The sequence below is a fragment of the Salvelinus fontinalis genome, chromosome 8, assembly GCF_029448725.1.
Source record: "Salvelinus fontinalis isolate EN_2023a chromosome 8, ASM2944872v1, whole genome shotgun sequence".
NCBI lineage: Eukaryota > Metazoa > Chordata > Actinopteri > Salmoniformes > Salmonidae > Salvelinus > Salvelinus fontinalis.
Window position 1 is genome coordinate 30,420,339 of NC_074672.1, and position 17,812 is coordinate 30,438,150.

At 42.0% G+C, this 17,812-nt stretch overlaps 1 protein-coding gene across 3 annotated transcripts in view; it reads right to left on the reverse strand.

Moving 5' to 3' along the window:
* LOC129861086 (poly(rC)-binding protein 4-like) overlaps positions 1 to 17,812 on the reverse strand; it is a 60,795-nt gene that overhangs the window by 26,694 nt on the left and 16,289 nt on the right. For 2 of the 3 annotated variants that reach the window (XM_055932192.1, XM_055932194.1), the window contains exons 2-5: positions 12,771 to 12,962; positions 10,006 to 10,029; positions 6,328 to 6,360; positions 3,740 to 3,856 (exon numbers count right to left, since the gene is read on the reverse strand). In XM_055932192.1, the coding sequence (XP_055788167.1) occupies positions 3,740 to 3,856; positions 6,328 to 6,360; positions 10,006 to 10,029; positions 12,771 to 12,878 (282 nt within the window). In that variant the 5' untranslated portion in view covers positions 12,879 to 12,962. Of the gene's footprint in view, positions 1 to 3,739; positions 3,857 to 6,327; positions 6,361 to 10,005; positions 10,030 to 12,770; positions 12,966 to 17,812 lie in introns of all 3 variants that reach the window. The other variant, XM_055932193.1, reaches the window with a different exon arrangement.

The following is a 17,812-nucleotide window of genomic DNA, read 5'->3' on the forward strand; positions in this document are numbered from 1 at the left end:
TCTAGGCAACATGGCTGACGTGGAGTTGTCTCATTATATGAGGAGCACGTAGCTCGTCAGTGGGATCGCAGGGCTCTGGGCATCATCTACCAGATTTGATCTAAAAATATGCGTCATATCTTAACAACTGTGAATGGCACGATCCTTGCTCACTCACCAAACTCGGTGAACAACTCACAAGCAAATTGGCGTAAATACGTCCGGGGGTTACAAGAATCTGCAGTCACACAAAGAGGCCTGGGCATAATCCCCCGTGTTTGCTGTGGTTAGGATGATGAGACATCAATGGAGAATGACTAAACTGCTCCAAATAAAATCTCCTTTCCAGGGAGAAACAAGTAAAGTACAACATGTACAGTTGAAGTCGGAAGTTTACATACACCTTAGCCAAATACATTTAAACTCAGTTTTTCACAATTCCTGACATTTAATCCTAGTAAAAATTCCCTGTTTTACGTCTCAGTTAGGATCACCACTTTATTTTAAGAATGTGAAATGTCAGAATAATAGTAAGGATTTATATAGTAATAAGGATTTATTTCAGCTTTTATTTCTTTCATCACATTCTCAGTGGGTCAGAAGTTTACATACACTCAATTAGTATTTGGTAGCATTGCCTTTAAATTGTTCAACTTGGGTCAAACGTTTTGGGTAGCCTTCCACAAGCTTCCCACAATAAGTTGGGGGAATGTTGGCCCATTCCTCCTGACAAAGCTGGTGTAACTGAGTCAGGTTTGTAGGCCTCCTTGCTCGCACACGCTTTTTCAGTTCTGCCCACATTTTCTGTAGGATTGAGGTCAGGGCTTTGTGATGGCCACTCCAATACCTTGACTTTGTTGTCCTTGGGCCATTTTGCCACAACTTTGGAAGTATGCTTGGGGTCATTGTCCATTTGGAAGACCCATTTGCCACCAAGCTTTAACTTCCTGACTGATGTCTTGAGATGTTGCTTCAATATATCCACATACTTTCTTCCCTCATGAGGCACTCTATTTTGTGAAGTGCACCAGTCCCTCATGCAGCAAAGCACCCCCACAACATGATGCTGCCACCCCTGTGCTTCTGAGGCTGGGATGGTGTTCTTCGGCTTGCAAGCGTCCCCCTTTTTCCTCCAAACATAACGATGGTCATTATGGCCAAACAGTTTTATTTTTGTTTCATCAGACCAGAAGACATTTCTCCAAAATGCACAATCTTTGTCCCCATGTGCAAACTGTAGCCTGGCTTTTTTATGGCGGTTTTGGAGCAGTGGCTTCTTCCTTGCTGAGCGGCCTTTCAGGTTATGTCGATATAGGACTCATTTTACTGTGGATAAAGATAGTTTACACCGGTTTCCTCCAGCATCTTCACAAGGTCCTTTGCTGTTGTTCTGGGATTTATATGCACTTTTCGCACCAAAGTACGTTCATCTCTAGGAGACAGAACGCGTCTCCTTCCTGAGCGTTATGACGGCTGCGTGGTCCCATGGTGTTTATACTTGCGTACTATTGTTTGTACAGATGAACTTGGTATCTTCAGGCATTTGGAAATTGCTCCCAAGGATAAACCAGACTTGTGGAGGTCTACAATTTTTTTTCTGAGGTCTTGGCTGATTTCTTTTGATTTTCCCATGATGTCAAGCAAAGAGGCACTGAGTTTGAAGGTAGGCCTTGAAATACATCCACAGGTACACCTTCAATTGACTAAAATTATGTCAATTAGCCAAACAGAAGCTTCTAAAGCTATGACATCATTTTCTGGAATTTTCCAAGCTGTTTAAAGGCACAGTCAACTTAATGTATGTAAACTTCTTACCCACTTGAAATGTGATACAGTGGATTATAAGTGAAATAATCTGTCTGTAAACAATTGTTGGAAAAATTACTTGTGTCATGCACAAAGTAGATGTCCTAACCGACTTGCCAAAACTATAGTTTGTTAACAAGATATTTGTGGAGTGGTTGAAAAACGAGTTTTAATGACTCCAATCTAAGTGTATGTAAACTTCCGACTTCAACTGTATGTGTGAAATTTGTTTTGATTTAGAATGGATCATTATCATGCACCTATATCGGAACAGGGGCAGCGGAAAAAAATACATGTTATCTATGCACTTAAATAGCGATGGAGGATGCTTTTCCAGTTGTTTATTTTCATGCCAGCCAGGTAGGCTTTTATCCTGTTATAAATATAAGCAATGTGCTTAATCTTAGGAAAGTTGAGGAATAAATATAGTAAGCTTCACTCTGTTTTCATTGCATAGCCTATAGAAATGTTTTTTATTACTTTTGCATTGATGTCAGAGTGATTAGAGGAACAATAGGGTGCTGAGTACCAGGCAGTTAGCAAGTTTGGTAGGCTACAAATGACTGGAAGCAGCATCAGAGCCTGGAGAAGCCTCATTACTGTGACTAAATGGTCAAGTGGAATTTGATTGCCTTCATGACTAGTGACTGATGATGTGGCGGTAATACGGTCACCGCAACAGCCCTAGGTGGAAAAGTACACATTTCCTTTCTCAAAACCGATAGTAACCTTTGACAAAAATAGCTAATTCAGCTGTACGCTTTCAATAAAACAACGACTTTGTCTACACTTTGTGGATTTCTGAATCATGAATTCACTGGCAACGGAGCAGAGCGAGGCCTGCATCCAGCAACATCACCAGTCACATGAGCCGTTTTTTGCAGTTGTTTCAGTACAGCACTACACGGAGCGAGAGGAGGAAGGGCAAACTTCCCTGAACTAGTTTCAATGTATAAAATCACTTGGGAGTCTCTGGATTTTGGGTGAACTTCTCATTTAATAACAGTAGGGAGTAGCAGAAGACAGACAACAAAATCAATTCTTTACAATACCCATTGGCCAATTATTTTTTTCTTCTTTCTATCCTTTAATTAAAGATGTCAGACACATACCACTCAGGCGTGGTGAGAGGCATGCCGTGTGCTGTAGGTCAGCCAACAGGTTGCTATGACAACTCTGTAGTTTCGGCTGAATGTAGGGTTGGGAATAGGTGAGAGCTTAAGATCTTTAATGAATGCTGCACGGCGCCCTCACAGCCAGCGTGTGTTTACTGACTGCAATGAAACAAGGCTCTGTCGACTCGACTACGCGGGGAGCGACTGTTCCAATGCTAGGCCAACCAAAATGTCCCTGAATCTATCCTGTTAATTAGTTTGCTGATGAATAAATAGCTAAATGTTCCACAGGTCTGCCATTATCTGTAGCTCATTAAGGGATTAAACACAAACCTCATCTGTTTAATTAATTAGCACGTTAACATATTGTCATCTGCTCTTTCATCAAAAGGCCTGGAGCACTGGCGCATGTTCTCCCTCAAAACAATATGTTTTCCAGAAACGGCATGGAGCCACTCCACTGTTACTCTCCTCCTGTCAGTGCTGTTCCAATGCCAAGCTCAATTTAATAAGTCACTATGCTGCTGCATAAAAGGCCGGGTGATAAATGTATTCATCAATGTGCTAGCTACACTTCACACTGCAATATACTAAATGAGAAACGAAAAGGCTCTTGCACCAAGAGCAGCCACAGTCTAACTCCTAACCAACGTCAAATTCATCTGCAGTAGATGCGAACCTGGGAAGAAATTATTTTCAATGATTAATTTACAGGATGAACTGTATAAATAAAAACATATAATTGAATTGGAAACCAGGAAATTATACATCAAATAATTTGTGCAGCTGTGCCCTGCCTAACGAAATCTCTAAGGGAAACGCTGATTGTGTTGTCTTACCTCTTCTAGTTTGTATGTGATCATGGTGAAGGCTCTGAAGACACAGTCTGTAGAACCAGTGATGGTGATGATCCTCTCTGGACAGGAGCCCTCTGAGATGTTCACCCGTGCATTGCTCTGTAGGGGGATAGACCAAGAACCAGGGTCTAGCTTTATTTACGTTCTATTAGATGAGGAGAGCATGGTTATAGCATGTGGTGGATGGCGCAAATAAGGTGCACAGGTAAGAGGGCAGAGAGGTGAGGAGGACACAATGAGGTTAGTATGGATAAGAAGGGGTATGGTTAAATAGACGGAGGCCAAACTCTAGACCAGTTAAAAACTTCTTAGAGCTAGGCCTCTTTTTTCTCAACTTCCACCTGAATGACGTGCCTAAAGTAAACTGCCTGTTGCTCAGGCCCTGAAGCCAGGATATGCATATAATTGGTAACTTTGGAAAGAAAACACTTTGAAGGTGTAGAAAGTTAAAATAATGTAGGAGAATATAACACAATAGATATGGTAGGAGAAAATCCAAAGAAAAACCAACCAGAATTCTTTTTTTTGAGAGAGACCATGCTCTTACAATGGCAAGCATAAGTGCATATGGTGCATAAGTGCATAAAATTAGCTCCCAGGATGCAATCCCTATGGCTGCCACAGGGTGTCAGCAGTCTATGTTCAAGGTTTCAGGCTTGTAACTTCAAAAACAAATAAGAAATATCACTTTTAGTACAGGGTCACAGTCTTGGAAATTCGTGTTTGGCGCGCTACGAAGACAGGACGCACCTGCTAAAATCGGTTTCCTATTGAACATACTTCTTTCCGTTAGAAATATTATAGTTTGATTAGATTTTAGGGTATCTGAGGAGTAAATAGAAACGTATTTTGACTTGTTGAAACAAAGTTTAGGGGTAGATTTTTGGATTCCTTTCTCTGCAAGTTGAACGAGTGTCGATAGCGCCAACTAAACAGACTTACGGGATATAAAGAAGGATTTTATCTAACAAAACAACACTACATGTTATAGCTGGGACCCTTTGGATGACAAATCAGAGGAAGATTTTCAAAAAGTAAGTGAATATTTAATCGCTATTTGTGAATTTATGAAACCTGTGCCGATGGAAAAATATTTTGATGTGGGGCGCCGTCCTCAAACAATCGCATGGCATGCTTTCGCTGTAATAGCTACTGTAAATCGGACAGTGCAGTTAGATTAACAACAATTTAAGCTTTCAACCGATATAAGACACTTATATATACCTAAATGTTAAATATCCATAATTTGTATTATTATTTATTTGAATTGCGCGCTCTCCAGTTTCAACCGGAAGTTGTCCCGCTAGCGGGACGCCTAGGCTTAATACACCCTGCTCCACAGATAACTAACAATATATACTGGAGCTGGATCACCCTACAGGGAGTTGACCTTGCTGTAACTAAACTAGGCTGGTACTCTGATTTCTCCATCAACTGTCCCTTAATTTTTCTCCAGAGCCCTGGGGTCTGGGGATTGGAGAGTGGACATATGGGGATTGGAGAGTGGACATATGAGTATTAGAGGTATGGTGGTACTTTAACAATGTTGATTACAGTCATCTTATGGAGTCATTCTGGCACTGTGAGGACAGACAGGGCCTGGGGAGGAAGCCAGAGAGCCTCATATAGGGGAACTAACTAAAGGCCTGCCTATTTGTCTGACTGACTGACTGGGTGGGTGGGTGGAGAGCTAACTAGCATGGGTGACTGGTTTACTGGCTAACTAGCATGGATGATTGGTTTACTGGCTGACTGGGTGGACGACTGACTAGCATGGATGACTGATTTACTGGCTGACTCATCGTGGCCCTACAGAGCTACATGCTCACCCAGTCTAACCGCCTCTCTGTGTCACATTCTGCTTCATAAAGTACAACATAATTGTTTTACACCAGGAGTCAGAGGGACGAGAACCAACACAATGGCAATCAAATTACTTTTTATACAAGGAGTTAATCAAGCGCCATCGGATCAACTGCAGCCTTGATGTTTATGAGGGAGAAATAGAAGAGACATAAAAGAGAGAAAAAGGGGTAGGAGACAAACTGAGAAATGGGGAGAGAGGGTGGTTGAAAAAGCTTGACAGGGGCAGGCAGAGACAGAGAAAAGGGGGGAGAGGGAAAGACAGAGAGAAAAAAAGAGAGCTTCAGAGAGAGAGAGAGAGAGTGCAAAAAAGGGAGAGATGAAGCCACCAGTGGCCAATAGGCAGGTCAGACTATGTGGCTGTTCTGTATGCTATCCCAGTCACTCTTCCCAAACATCCAGAGAGGGTTTGAGTTTAATATTAATGCAACACAACCAATATTAGACACTGTCTCCGGTTTGATTATGTTTTGCCTTGAACTATAACCTTTTCGTGATGGTACACTTCTGGTCTACACAATAACTGGAAAATAAAGATTGCATATTGAATGCATATTGAGGCAGAAACAAGATGTGATACTGATAGCTTTGGAGCTAGTTGATATACATGTATTTCATCAACCAATGACAGGCTCTACTTTGCATGGATTAGGGTAATATGGAGTACACAGATAATGAACAGTGGTGATAAGAAGCTGGTAACATACCTCTTCTCGTATTCTTTTCACCGTCTCTCCTTTCTGGGAAAGAGAAGATGAAGGACAACTTTGAAGTGAGGTGTGTGTCTGTGATTTGTTAAAGTGGTGTCCTCAACTTGAAATATCATATCCGAAATCCGTCTGTACTTCAAATCCCTATTAAACAGATACTTTTCTTCACATTGACTACATTTCCCCTCCATTGAAAAGTAATCTGAGCTAACACGGCATAGAAAAGTAGAATCCTCGACCAATCTGAGATGGATAGCACCATGCTGACATTCAGTATTCTCATCCCATCCACATCTGAAATGTTAATAATATCTATCCATTTTCACTTCAATCTCTTCCTTTATGTTCACATCTATAGCCCTCTACTCTTCTAGTATCAACTCTTAATGTCTGTCCTGTCTTTGTGTGAGATCCTTTCTGTGTGGCCCGCAGCCAGCCAGCCTGCCAGGCAGAGTAGAATTAAGTCACACCTCTGTCATACATCCTCTGTCAGCTTTAGATTGCCTCCCCATCTGTCACTTTTATATTGGCCTCAGCCCATCATTCTCTCCTCCCTTCTCTAAGTGATTCTACCACCTACGCCTATGACATTGACAACCAGATGTGTTCTAATAAAAACACAACGATGCTATTTTGTGTACTTAGCCACACTGTTATTTCATTCTAAATAGTATGCTAGTGTGTAGTTTGGGAAATTTTAGAGGTTGTGGTTCTGGAGGCCAGCAGAGATAGAGATGAGGAATGAGAGAGGGGGAAGGGAGCAAATAACACAAGTGCTTTGGATGAAGAGCCTGGTTACAGGTCTGTTTCAGCATGGTATGTGCAAAACAGAGCATTTCTCGCCCTCTCATCTCCATCTCTATGTATCACCTTTTCTTCTTCGTCAGTCTGTCTTTTCTCTCTCCCCTCTTTCTTATCCCCTCTTTCTCTAAATATTTCATACCCTCTGTGTTGGTTTCCTCATCCCCCCTTCTCTCACTCTCACTCTCACTCTCACTCTCACTCTCACTCTGTACCTGTTCTATTACAGGGCAAGTGAGAGTCAGCGAGGGGGTAGAGAGCAATCTACACCCGCCCTAGTAGACACTAAACTGGAAAAGAGCAGCCTAAACTCCTCCTAGTACACACTAAACTGGTAAAGAGCAGCCTACACTCCTCCTAGTACACACTAAACTGGTAAAGAGCGGCCTACACTCCTCCTAGTATACACTAAACTGGTAAAGAGCGGCCTACACTCCTCCTAGTATACACTAAACTGGTAAAGAGCGGCCTACACTCCTCCTAGTAGACACTAAACTGGTAAAGAGCGTTCTACACTCCTCCTAATAGACACTAAACTGGTAAAGAGCAGCCTACACTCTTCCTAGTAGACACTAAACTGGTAAAGAGCAGCCTACACTCTTCCTAGTAGACACTAAACTGGTAAAGAGCAGCCTACACTCCTCCTAGTAGACACTAAACTGGTAAAGAGCAGCCTACACTCCTCCTAGTAGACACTAAGCTGGTAAAGAGCGGCCTACACTCCTCCTAGTAGACACTAAACTGGTAAAGAGCGTTCTACACTCCTCCTAGTAGACACTAAACTGGTAAAGAGCAGCCTACACTCCTCCTAGTAGACACTAAGCTGGTAAAGAGCGGCCTACACTCCTCCTAGTAGACACTAAACTGGTAAAGAGCGTTCTACACTCCTCCTAATAGACACTAAACTGGTAAAGAGCGTTCTACACTCCTCCTAATAGACACTAAACTGGTAAAGAGCAGCCTACACTCCTCCTAGTAGACACTAAACTGGTAAAGAGCAGCCTACACTCCTCCTAGTATACACTAAACTGGTAAAGAGCAGCCTACACTCTTCCTAGTAGACACTAAACTGGTAAAGAGCGTTCTACACTCCTCCTAATAGACACTAAACTGGTAAAGAGCAGCCTACACTCCTCCTAATAGACACTAAACTGGTAAAGAGCAGCCTACACTCCTCCTAATAGACACTAAACTGGTAAAGAGCAGCCTACACTCCTCCTAGTAGACACTAAACTGGTAAAGAGCAGCCTACACTCCTCCTAGTATACACTAAACTGGTAAAGAGCAGCCTACACTCCTCCTAGTAGACACTAAACTGGTAAAGAGCGTTCTACACTCCTCCTAATAGACACTAAACTGGTAAAGAGCAGCCTACACTCCTCCTAGTAGACACTAAACTGGTAAAGAGCAGCCTACACTCCTCCTAATAGACACTAAACTGGTAAAGAGCAGCCTACACTCCTCCTAGTAGACACTAAACTGGTAAAGAGCGGCCTACACTCCTCGTAGTATACGCTAAACTGGTAAAGAGCAGTCTACACTCCTCCTAATAGACACTAAACTGGTAAAGAGCAGCCTACACTCCTCCTAGTAGACGCTAAACTGGTAAAGAGCAGCCTACACTCCTCCTAATAGACACTAAACTGGTAAAGAGCAGCCTACACTCCTCCTAATAGACACTAAACTGGAAAAGAGCAGCCTACACTCCTCCTAGTAGACACTAAACTGGTAAAGAGCAGCCTACACTCCTCCTAGTAGACACTTAACTGGTAAAGAGCAATCTACACTCCTCCTAATAGACACTAAACTGGTAAAGAGCAGTCTACACTCCTCCTAGTACACACTAAACTGGTAAAGAGCGGCCTACACTCCTCCTAGTATACACTAAACTGGTAAAGAGCGGCCTACACTCCTCCTAGTAGACACTAAACTGGTAAAGAGCGTTCTACACTCCTCCTAATAGACACTAAACTGGTAAAGAGCAGCCTACACTCCTCCTAGTACACACTAAACTGGTAAAGAGCGTTCTACACTCCTCCTAATAGACACTAAACTGGTAAAGAGCGGCCTACACTCCTCCTAGTAGACACTAAACTGGTAAAGAGCGTTCTACACTCCTCCTAATAGACACTAAAATGGTAAAGAGCGTTCTACACTCCTCCTAGTAGACACTAAACTGGTAAAGAGCAGCCTACACTCCTCCTAGTAGACACTAAACTGGTAAAGAGCAGCCTACACTCTTCCTAGTAGACACTAAACTGGTAAAGAGCAGCCTACACTCTTCCTAGTAGACACTAAACTGGTAAAGAGCAGCCTACACTCTTCCTAGTAGACACTAAGCTGGTAAAGAGCAGCCTACACCCCGTCCTATAGCAGCAACTAAACGGGCTGACAGTAATATGCCTTATGGAGTGCCGTTTCAACCGGAGGTTTGCAGTCAATGCACTAATGTTTCTGTTTGATGGATTACTGTATTACATTAGCGGATAGAGAGGTCTGAAGTGGGTTGGTTTAAGGCAATTACATTTACAGTCAGAAATCTGTGTGTCAGGAGGCCTTATGTCTGTTGTGCTTTTACAGTAGAATGGAAAGACATAGACTGATTAGAAAAATCATTCTACATAGATTGGTTTATGAACACTTACAAAATGGCATGGTGTGAAGCGTCTATTTTTAATAGAGGATAATTCCCATCACTTGTGTTAGTACAATATTAATCTAATTCTAGAAAACGTCTTAATTTATTCTGAAAATAGGCATCCCTTGTGATAACAGCATGTCTTGGATCAGAAAGCACCTCTGAATACTGTATCTCTTCAGATATGAGTTTTAAATAACATTTATATGATAGAAGAAAAAGATAAGCCTTCTTACCTTGCCTATGATGCTGCCAACCTCCTAAAAATACCAGGGGATAAAGAAAATATAGATTCCTGAATTAAAGAAATACAAGATTCTGAGAAATATCTACCTCTGCTTTCCAGAGACTCCTATCATCAACAGCGTCATTTTTTGTGCTAAATCGACATACAGTGAGCTCCAAAAGTATTGGTACATTGACATATTTTTTGTTCTTTTGACTCTGAAATCCAGCACTTTGGATTTGAAATGATACAATGACTATGAGGTTAAAGTGCAGACTGTCAGCTTTAATTTGAGGGTATTTTCATCCATATCTGGTGAACCGTTTATAAATTACAGCACCTTTTGTATATAGTCCCCCTATTTTAGGTGACCAAAAGTATTGGGACAAATTCACTTATGTGTATTAAAGTAGTACAATGTTTAGTATTTGGTCCCATATTCCTAGCATGCAATTTTTACACCAAGCTTGTGACTCTACAAACTTGTTGGATGCATTTGCCAGTTGATTAGGTTGGGTTTCAGATGATTTGGTGCCCAATAGAAATGGATGGTAAATAATTAATTTACTTTTATTGTAAAACTTTTATTTTTATGTAACCTTTATTTAATTCGGCAAGTCAGTTAAGAACAAATTCTTATTTACAGTGAAGGTCTACCCCGGCCAAACCTGGACGACGCTGGGCCAATTGTGCGCCGCCCTATGGGACTCCCAATCACGGCCGGATGTGATACAGCCTGGATAAGAATAGACTATGTTTCTAAACACTTCTACATTATTGTGGATGCTACCATGATTAGGATAAACACTATTTCATTCATTTAAAAAAAGGCTGTAATGTTACAAAATGTGGAAAAAGTAAAGTGGTCTGAAAACTTTCCGAATGCACTGTATTATCAGTATACTGTCTTAACCAAATCTCGCATGTACAGTTGAAGTCAGAAGTTTACATACACCTTAGCCAAATACATTTAAACTCAGTTTTTCACAATTCCTAACATTTAATCCTAGTAAACATTCCCTGTCTTAGGTCAGGTAGGATCACCACTTTATTTTAAGAATGTGAAATGTCAGAATAATAATAGAGAGAAGAATTTATTTCAGCTTTTATTTCTTTCATCACATTCCCAGTGGGTCAGAAGTTTACATACTTGGTAGCATTGCCTTTAAATTGTTCAACTTGGGTCAAATGCTTCGGGTAGCCTTCCACAAACTTCCCACAATAAGTTGGGTGAATTTTGGCCCATTCCTCCTGACAGAGATGGTGTAACTGAGTCAGGTTTGTAGGCTTCCTTGCTCGCACACGCTTTTTCAGTTCTGCCCACACATTTTCTATGGGACTGAGGTCAGGGCTTTGTGATGGCCACTCCAATACCTTGACTTTGTTGTCCTTAAGCCATTTTGCCACAACTTTGGAAGTATGCATGGGGTCATTGTCCATTGGGAAGACCCATTTGCGACCAAGCTTTCACTTCCTGACTGATGTCTTGAGATGTTGCTTCAATATATCCACATAATTTTCCTGCCTCATGATGCCATATATTTTTGAAGTGCACCAGTCCCTCCTGCAGCAAAGCATCTCCACAACATGATGCTACCACCCCCGTGCTTCACGGTTGGGATGGCGTTCTTTGGCTTGCAAGCCTCCCCCTTTTTCCTCCAAACACAACGATGGTCATTATGGCCAAACAGTTCTATTTTTGTTTCATCAGACCAAAGGACATTTCTCCAAAAAGTACGATCTTTGTCCCCATGTGCAGTTGCAAACCATAGTCTGGCTTTTTATGGTGGTTTTGGAGCAGTGGCTTCTTCCTTGCTGAGCGGCCTTTCAGGTTGTGTCGATATAGGACTTGTTTTACTGTGGATATAGATACTTTTGTACCTGTTTCCTCCAGCATCTTCACAAGGTCCTTTGCTGTTGTTCTGGGATTGATATGCACTTTTCGCACCAAAGTACGTTCATCTCTAGGAGACAGAACGCGTCTCCTTCCTGAGCGGTATGATGACTGCGTGGTCCCATGGTGTTTATATTTGCGTACTATTGTTTATACAGATGAACGTGATACCTTCAGGCGTTTGGAAATTGCTCCCAAGGATGAACCAGACTTGTGGAGGTCTACAATTTTTTTTCTGAGGTCTTGGCTGATTCTTTAGATTTTCCCATGATGTCAAGCAAAGAGGCACTGAGTTTGAAGGTAGGCCTTGAAATTCATCCACAGGTACACCTCCAATTGACTCAAATGATGTCAATTAGCCTATCAGAAGCTTCTAAAGCTATGACATAATTTTCGGGAATTTTCCAAGCTGTTTAAAGGCACAGTCAACTTAATGTATGTAAACTTCTGACCCACTGGAATTGTGATACAGTGAATTATAAGTTAAATAATCTGTCTTTAAACAATTGTTGGAAAAATTACTTGTGTCATGCACAAAGTAGATGTCCTAACCGACTTGAAAACTATAATTTGTTAACAAGAAATTTGTGAAGTGGTTGAAAAACTAGTTTTAATGACTCCAACCTAAGTGTATGTACACTTCTGACTTCAACTGTATATTATTTACATTCTACAAAGAACAGCAGGAGCACGAGTCAGGAGGGAAATCATATTCCAAAATTATATTCTTAAAATCCAACATTTGAATCCGAAAACTTTAACTAATCCCTAAGCATTCATTCCTACAGTTATTCCCATACAATTACTCTTATTTATTCCCAGTTATTCCCATACAATTACTCTTATATATTCACAGTTATTCCTATCCACTCAAACTGTACCTTGCCGTGCATGAGCAGTCGGAGTGTAAGGGTCACACCCAGGCCCCCGTCTCCGAAGTCCTGCTCACAGTTCATAGTGATGTGGGAGTTGCACACAGGGAGACGCATGAACAAGGCTCATCCAATGGTCACGCTGTCAGATGAAGACTGCTGCTCTCTCTCTTCTCTGTCACTCCCCAGTCCTTCAAAGCTCTGCTGAGACAAAGTAAAGGAAATGCCATTCGTTAGACTTGATATCTGTTTGGTAACAATACAACTAGATTTCAATACAAACACTCTTACTCATTTGTTGTGATATTTCACCTCAACATCTTTATGATGTGATATCAACTAGAAGGTCACTTTGCAATAGGAAGTCAATGGATACAATCTCCTGTTTGCATGACAAGACAGAGCCACCATCACATCTCAATCTCACAATGCAGGATGCTTGAAACAGAAATTGTTAAATTCAAATCAGTCACTCTCAGTGAGTCCTTCTCCATGACCATTGTGCTTTCTGTAGCTGTTCAAGGTCTAACCCACTGAACACCTGCATTGTGGGCTTCACAGAAAGTGAGTATAGTATGCAGACTGATGTCTATCTCTAAGGTTACCATTATGAACTAATTGAACAGGGCATTGAGGACAGCATAAAGCTCAAACAAGTTCACAATATCCTGTTGAACGTAAGGTTTGCCCATCAATGTGCACATTAAAGACATATATCTCAACCCACTGATAATGAAGCAGCAATGCCCCATCCTTCTGAGGTATTTGTAAATTGGTGGTCATCCATAACTAACATTCTGACCACACTGCTCACGTCACGTTGCAAAATACATTTACACATACATGTTATTCAATCATTGCACCCACACTGCTCGCTCGTGTCAATGAGCATCTGCGTAGCCAGGCGCTAAAATAGAGCTTGGATCTATTTGTGACGCTTGACGCACTGCAAGTCCCGCCTCTCCCATCTCCTCATTGGTTTTTAGGAGCATATAACCATGTGCCATCTCCTCATTGGTTTTTAGGAGCATATACCCAAGTGGGTGATTGAAAGATTAACTGAGGTCCACACTCCAGTCCAGTTGTTGGTGCTAATGCACCTTAAAGTTGGTTGCCAACCGCCATATAAAGTCCAAAGAAGAAGAAGAAGCCTGAAGTCTGCTAGAAACTAACTCTGTTTACCCTTTTATCTGTGGATTAATCTAGTCAGCATGTAAGTCAGAATGATGAAGAAATAATGTGTGAGCCGGCTATTGACTCCCAGCAGTGCTGCTGTCAGCTGCAGGGTTCCAGGCCACTCTGCCTAGCGGGGAGATTGGGCCCTAATAGACAACGAGTGGGTGTTAGTGAGTACAGGATGAGACTGACTGGCCCTTGATTAACTGGCAGCCGACTTCCCTATAATCAGAGAGGTTGGAGAATGACAGCACAAAATGGCCTGGTTTCCTTGCGTACATGGGTTATGTGACAATTGTTCCTTTCAAACATTTTAATTGATGGTTACAATAGCACTTTGGTTTCAAAAAGTGCATTTAATTAGATTACAGCTTGCAGTTGTTTCAGTTCTTCAGCTTATTAAAAAACTGTGCTGTGATGTGCTCCAACAATGTGAAGACTAGGCTGTTGTACACAGAAATAGATAAGCTTCAGCACCAGTGAGAAAGAAACGGGTAAGATGGATGGTGCAGAGATTTGAACATGTTCACCACATCAGTAACCAATGAGACGCCTTTCCACTGAATCCAGTATGACAGTGCACTACTGGGTACACTGCGTGCATGTCAGTTCTTGTGACATATTGTGAGTCACCTGGGTGCTCAGCAGTCTAGGCACACAGGGTGTATAATTAGCTTATGGAGATATTTACGTTTCCTCTTGATTTATGGTGGATTCTGACTGTTGTCAGCTCAGACAGAGTAAGTACAGGGTTGGTTATATAAATAGCTGGCTGCTGCACCAGTAGAAGTAATCAAACTAAGCGCACAATCCCTAAGAGCAAATGAAGAGCTGCAAAATTACCACATAATATTTGGGTGATTTTGACAAATCATCTTCATCAGTTATTCTCCAGATTCATTCACTCAATGCCATTCCAGACACAGCCATTTCAGGAAGTAGTAAATGGAAATTGCCCATGTTTTTTCTATTGGTATTTTCAAGTGATGTATGAAATTGCATTCATTTCCTGAAAGGAATTAGAATCGACGCAAACTCTGGCACTGTACTGCAGTCCACATGCACACACACATAGCCCCAGCCCTCTGCACTAACACTAATAATGATACATCTAATTTCTATGATGTTTTTTGAGTAAGTCAGAGCAGTCCAGCTGACGATGCAGTCGCTGCATATGGATTCGATTCTGCACTTGTCCCCTGTAGAGTGGCTCGCATATCCCATCGTCCCTGTTTGTTCAAGGCCACTTGTTTTAATAGGAACGCTGCTGACCGTCAGCCAAGTGCATTCCACCTAGCCTTCAATACCCGGTATGCTGCTGCTCGGCCTACTGATGAAGACATCACTGAGAAACCCAATCGCTCCCTCCGGCTTCAAGCAGGTTCCTTGTTTATTAACCTGCCTCTTCACATCGCTTCATACATTTTTCAAACTGTTTTAGGGTGGCATGTGGGTGTGAATTTTTGTAAGTGTCCATGTTGTTTTTGTGCAGGCAGGTTAGAGTATGTCATATGTGTGGAGATCATGGTTAATCAAAGGGAGTCTGCTGTTTGACAAAATGCTATTCCTCAGAGGCCCCTTCTAGACAGGTTTAATAGCCAAGGCTGCTAGCTATCTGTTTATTTATGTACAGTATGCATGCAGAGGCTCTTTAAACCCAACATGCCATCCCTCTCTGACTATCATGTGGTAACTTGGCTGCTACTTGCCTAAGCCTGTGGTGTCTGATTAATTACCACGGCACAGCCTTGCTGGCCTGTCAGCAACGGCCAGAGAGCAAAGCAGAGTGGCGGTGATAAGGTATGAACTGGGCTAGAAACAACTTCATCTGCTTTTAAAGAGACACAATGGATTGACTTGACAACATTATCTAGGCTAATTTACTCCTTTATATTAAAGCCTCACACAATTATCTCCAAGATGTTACACAAAATAGTGGCCCAAGGGCTGACTACAGATGAACTGAAAAACAAACATTCCCTCTCTTATCTTTGAAAGAGACGAAATGCGGAGTTTACTCCTGCGTGCATCATGCTCCAAAACACATCTGATTATCATGACACACACATTTAGGTAACGGCGCGCTAACTTCATTATGCTGTAGGGCACGGCTAAAATGTTAGCGCTTTATTGCATTAGGAGTTAATGATTGGAGGGATCATTATGTGCTGCTCTCTGGGCTGATAACAAGGCATGTGCTATGTCTGTGAGGCGAGGGGGCGGTGTGATGAGCCTCTGAACTAACCCATTCTCAGAATCCCAAGCACCAGTGTTCCAGAATGAACAAAGCCCCTCTGTTCTAAATTAAACTCAGTTCTACTCAGAACTCAGGGCAGGGGAATTAGAGAGGTACCAGACTGCACTGCAGGGTGAGGACAAGGCAGAGGAAGGGTGGACAGCAGCTACACAGTCCTGTAGGTCTGTCTCTCTGTATGTTCGTTGAACCTCACACAGTACTGTTGCTCTGTCTAATTGGACAATCTGATGATTGGTTCAATTGTGATTAATTACTTGGGAGGATCTCAATATTCACAAAAATAGTAAAAAGTAATAATATCAAAAACACATTCCAAGAACCCCAAAATACATGTTACTTTCCTCTTGGTTATTACACTAACAAGTATAACTACTCATTTTTAGGCCCCTTTAACAAAAAGTAAAAAATGTCTTTGTTGAATTGTTTTTTCTTCTCTCCTTTCTTGGAGCGCACATCAAAGACGTGACAGATAAAAGCAGCTGTCCTGACATCCCTCGACAGTGATTGTTTTCTCTCTGTCTGTGTTTCCAGGAGTGTCCTGAGAGACTGCTGAAGATGAAAAGAATGGTGTTTGGCCCACTTGTCTCACCGATTGGACACCAGTTCTGAGACTAGGATGGCACTAACACAGCGACACAACAGCAGGCTTGGGCATGGCTCTGGATCTGGGCCTAGGCCAAGGGGAACAGAGGGGGAACAGAGGGGGTAAGGAATGGTGACATACCTCATCACCATGGAGAGAAAAGAAACAGGGTTCCCTCTGCATACTGTACATATAAAGGCTGAGGGGTATAGGGTATCCAGAGGGATAAGATAGTGTTTCCCTCTTAAACACACGGAGGGGAAAGGGTGTCAACTTGCATACACGAGTTGTGTAAGGGCAGAGGGCACAAGGTAGACCACTTCACTGTTTACACACACCACACGCGTGCGTACACACCCATACCGTTGAAGTCGGAAGTTTACATACACGTTAGCCAAATACATTTAAACTCAGTTTTTCACAATTCCTGACATTTAATCCGAGTAAAAATTCCCTGTCTTAGGTCAGTTAGGATCACCACTTTATTTTAAGAATGTAAAATGTCAGAATAATAGTAGAGAGAAGGATTTATTTCAGCTTTTATTTCTTTCATCACATTCCCAGTGGGTCAGAAGTTTACATACACTCAATTAGTATTTGGTAGCATTGCCTTTAAATTGTTTAACTTGGGTCAAACGTTTTGGGTAGCCTTCCACAAGCTTTCCACAATAAGTTGGGTGAATTTTGGCCCATTCCTCCTGACAGAGCTGGTGTAACTGAGTCAGGTTTGTAGGCCTCATTGCTCACACACGCTTTTTCAGTTCTGCCCACAAATTTTCTATAGGAATAAGGTCAGGGCTTTGTGATGGCCACTCCAATACCTTTTGTTGTCCTTAAGCCATTTTGCCACAACTTTGGAAGTATGCTTGGGGTCATTGTCCATTGTGAAGACCCATTTACGACCAAGCTTTAACTTCCTGACTGAAGTCTTGAGATGTTGCTTCAATATATCCACATACTTTTCCTGCCTCATGATGCCCTCTATTTTGTGAAGTGCACCAGTCCCTCCTGCAGCAAAGCACCCCCACAACATGA